At 37.5% G+C, this 3,860-nt stretch overlaps 1 protein-coding gene across 3 annotated transcripts in view; it reads left to right on the forward strand.

Annotated features, from left to right (window-relative positions):
* The window catches only part of noxa1 (NADPH oxidase activator 1), a 23,064-nt gene extending 19,461 nt beyond the window's left edge, over window positions 1–3,603 (forward strand). For all 3 annotated transcript variants that reach the window (XM_014024001.1, XM_014024002.1, XM_014024003.1), the window contains 4 exons: window positions 501–661; window positions 899–1,007; window positions 2,813–2,936; window positions 3,006–3,603. In XM_014024001.1, coding sequence (XP_013879455.1) covers window positions 501–661; window positions 899–1,007; window positions 2,813–2,936; window positions 3,006–3,112 — 501 coding nt within the window. In that variant the 3' untranslated portion in view covers window positions 3,113–3,603. The remainder of the gene's footprint in view (window positions 1–500; window positions 662–898; window positions 1,008–2,812; window positions 2,937–3,005) is intronic.
* Window positions 3,604–3,860: the final 257 nt, after the last annotated feature.

Consider the following 3,860-nt stretch of genomic DNA (forward strand, 5'->3'; position numbering starts at 1 on the left):
TGTTGTAAAATGAGACGTTTTCCTGTTTATCTTCTGTTAATAAATCTATAACAAACAGCTTTTCTGACATTATTTAAAACATTAAATCTATTATGTAAATTATATAATATTATTAATAATCTTGTTAATATTAATAATTTTTATGATTTCTACATCGTCAGTCCTTTTTTCTGCTGTCACCAACATGTACAGTAATGGGAAATCCAGACTGTTGACTGTTTTGCGTTAGCCGTTAGCTTCACCAGCTGAGCACTCCAGCTGTTATACTATATACACTTGTATGGTAGAAAACTACAGGATTTTCACAAAATAAGTGAGAAATCTGAGCTGTCTTTGGATGTGCAGCTGTGCTACGCTTCACATTAGAAAAAGAAAGCTGGACTGAATGACGATGATTGAATGATGTTCTGTGATTACACTGAGACAGATGAGAAAGACACCTGATGTCATTCTATTAGAAATGCTTTGGGACAAACGTAGAGCTGTCACTGTGCTCCCAGCAGGCTGGCTCAGCTGAGGGAGCAGCAGCAGGATCTGTGGTGGTGAAGGTCCACTACACCTAYAGCGTGGCTCTGTCTGTCCCTCTGGACACACCATACCACAGACTGAAGGAACAAATTGCACAGAAACTGGGCCATCCAGCATCCCAGCTGCGCCTCAGGTGAACACATGTCTCCCGCCTCTTCCTCCTTCTAAATCCGACCTCATTTCMCTGAACACATCTCCATCTTGAACTGTCTGATGGATCAGGAGGAGTCAGACCGGACAGAGAAGCTGCAGCACCACACTCACATWAAAACACATCARTTTATTTACATTTATTCTCTTACACTTTAACTTGTCTTAACTGCCTTTAGTTTAACATGTCTCTTCATCTCACTCCTCCTCCTCTTTTTAGACATAAGGAGCACGGCTCTCGTGTCCTGACCCCCCTAAATGGGGAGGTGGAGCCGGGCTGCACCATACAAGAAGTAGCTGAAGCTGGCAGGGTCACCCTGTGGTGTCAGGTGAGGATTCAATAACTCTGTCAAATTCACATCAAACACCCCAGAAGTGGACAGTAAAGATTTACATCAGGGCTATGCAACTGGTGGCCCGTCAATTGGTTCAATCATCTCTGAAACCCAAACCCCCAGTTTTTTACTTTAATTACTATAAGATCTTGTAGTTAAACATAGACATATACAGTATCTTGGCTACAAGCTGGTAAAAACCATTTCTATGAACACTCAAGAAGACAGTTAAAATTACAAGCAGTTGAAGATAAAACTATGAAAGTGAAAATAAAATTAGTTTAAAAATTTGTCATGTCAGCAGTGTCAAAATATTACTTGTGTTTAAATAGGAGGCAAAATGTGTTATTTTTGTTTTTGATGTTATATTATCAGTACTTTCATTGCATAGAGTTCTGCATGTTGTTTTCATGATTAAATACAGCAAAATAAACTAATTCAAAGGTAACAGATCTTTATAATATTTGGCTTATTTACATTTTGACTTTAATTGCTGGATGTTCGGCCCCTCGGCTGTTTACCTGCAGTAACATTGGCCCCCTAGCAATTTAGTTGAATAGCCCTGATGTGCATACTGTACTGAGCAGCTTTACACCATTTGTCAAGAGAATAAAAATAAWAWTTTTTATCCTACTAGTGCTGCCTYATAGGTACACTACGTGTAAGTACAATTGTTATACTTGTAGGTGTACTAGTTACAGGTACACCAAGTGTAGGTAGACAAGAAAATAAAAATTGAATATTTTTTAAATTCAGCTACAGCATTCTCTGATAAACATCTGTAATGAAATTTACTCTCAGTGGCTGATAGTCAGTTATTGTAAACTCAAAGGTTATTAAAAAAAGGTTAGAGAGAACAGGATTGTGAGGATGTATTATTAAGTTCTTACTCTTACCAGTGTTTCCCAAAGTTGGGGTCGGGACCCAAAGTGGGGTCCTGAAACATCAAGGTGGGGTCCTGAAAAAAGTTTCTGGATTAATTAGATTTTTGCCTTAGCTGTTACAAAGGTGTGAGTTTAGTATATTTAAAACGGATAAATGTAGTATAAAAATATTGTTACTATGTCCATGTTTAGTTGACCTGATACAAATGTTTATCATCCAGAAACAGTTGGAGGCTCAGGTCTCTGCTACTGTTATTTTGTGGGTCAAAAGCTGAAAAGTTTGGGAACCACTGATCCACACCATACGTCAGAACCAGATCAAGAGTGTGATGAAGGGAGTGGGGAGATTTATGTACATTTTGAGTAAAACCATTGAATTACTAAAAGCTTTCTACATCTACATGAATATTAAAACCCCCCCATTATTTTAATTTTATCAGTATTTAATAATAAATCAGACAAAAAGTCTGATTATTCAGATAAAAACTGAGAATAAGGGCCTGGTGGATGATAAATAACAACAAATAACAGATTTTTCTGATTTCCATTTTGGATGAGAGACTGTGGAACAAAGACTCAAACAAATTATAACTAATAACTACAGAACACAAACGCAACTAAATAACTTGCAAGTTAAAATCAACAGACATTATTGTTTTTAACTTTACAGTAAACGATAGATTTGATTTAGTTTTCAGTAAAATCGTGGGCTTTCTTTTTCTCATGACTGTTGTGCGTGGAGAGTTTATCTACTTAAAACCCACCTGAAGAACAAATTAGATAATTTTCATTTTTAAAACACTACATTTTAAAACTGAAAGAGTCATTCTATTTTCAACATGACTGTATCAATTTTTTAATCTTTAGCTATGATGAAATTAGCTGTTTTTCTGTTGTTGTGCTAAATGTCTTCAGAGAGAAGACCCCCTGGCAAGTCGTACCATCCTGTACCAGATGGTGGCACTGTACGACTACACGGCTCAGGGTCCAGAGGACCTGGAGTTCAGTGAGGGGGACACGGTGGACGTCCTGAGTGAAGGTGARCTGCTGCAGCTTCACGCTTCCTCTCAGGTGGGAAAAACTGACTGTGTGCTCTGCTGTCTTCCAGTTAATGAGGAATGGTTGGAGGGACACTGTGCAGGAAAGATCGGCATCTTCCCCAGCTGCTTCGCCTACAGGGAGACAGACAACATCATGCAGAGCTCAAACTTTTAGCTCTCTGCACTCATCTGTCACAAAGCTGGAGCACTGGCTGACTTTAGAGCTTCAAAACAAAAGATCCTTCCAGAACCAGAACAGAAGCAACACTGACAAAAAATGATGTAATGTAACTCAGGTTACAGAAGGTCATAAAATAACTCAGATCTCTGGCTTTTTACAGAAGCTGAATTAAGTAGAATAATGCAAAAATAGAATTTTTGGTCTGAAACAAATAAAAATGCAGAAGAAATCTGATTACTAATATCATAACTGATGAAAATCATATTCATGCTACACTTGCTGCATTTTCCTGTTTTTGAGTGGATTTATAAATGTATTATTCTGTTTTTGTACTTGTATTGTTTAGCACTTTGGTAACAAGCTGTTATTTGCTTTATAAAGAAATGTGACTTGTTTTAATCTCCACACAAAGGCAGACAGTAGTGTTTGTGTACGTTACTCTAATGAACCTCTGCACAGATTTGAATAAAACTTACATAAAATCACTGTTGTGCCTCTACAAGTCTTTTACCTTTAGAGTCATTTAAAATCAAGATGGCAGCCATAGCTGAGATAAATAAACAACACAAATAAGCTAAAACTATGTCTACAACATTCCCCACTTAAGTGTTTTCTATTGGAGTCCACACAGTTTGTCTGTCAGCAACATATCTTAGAGCCCACTGGATGCATTTTAATGAAAGTTCGATGAAGTAATGAGTGGGTGTTTGCCTGTGTGACAGATGTGAGGGATCTTGTTTTA

Source organism: Austrofundulus limnaeus, unplaced genomic scaffold, assembly GCF_001266775.1.
Source record: "Austrofundulus limnaeus strain Quisiro unplaced genomic scaffold, Austrofundulus_limnaeus-1.0 Scaffold402, whole genome shotgun sequence".
Classification (NCBI taxonomy): domain Eukaryota; kingdom Metazoa; phylum Chordata; class Actinopteri; order Cyprinodontiformes; family Rivulidae; genus Austrofundulus; species Austrofundulus limnaeus.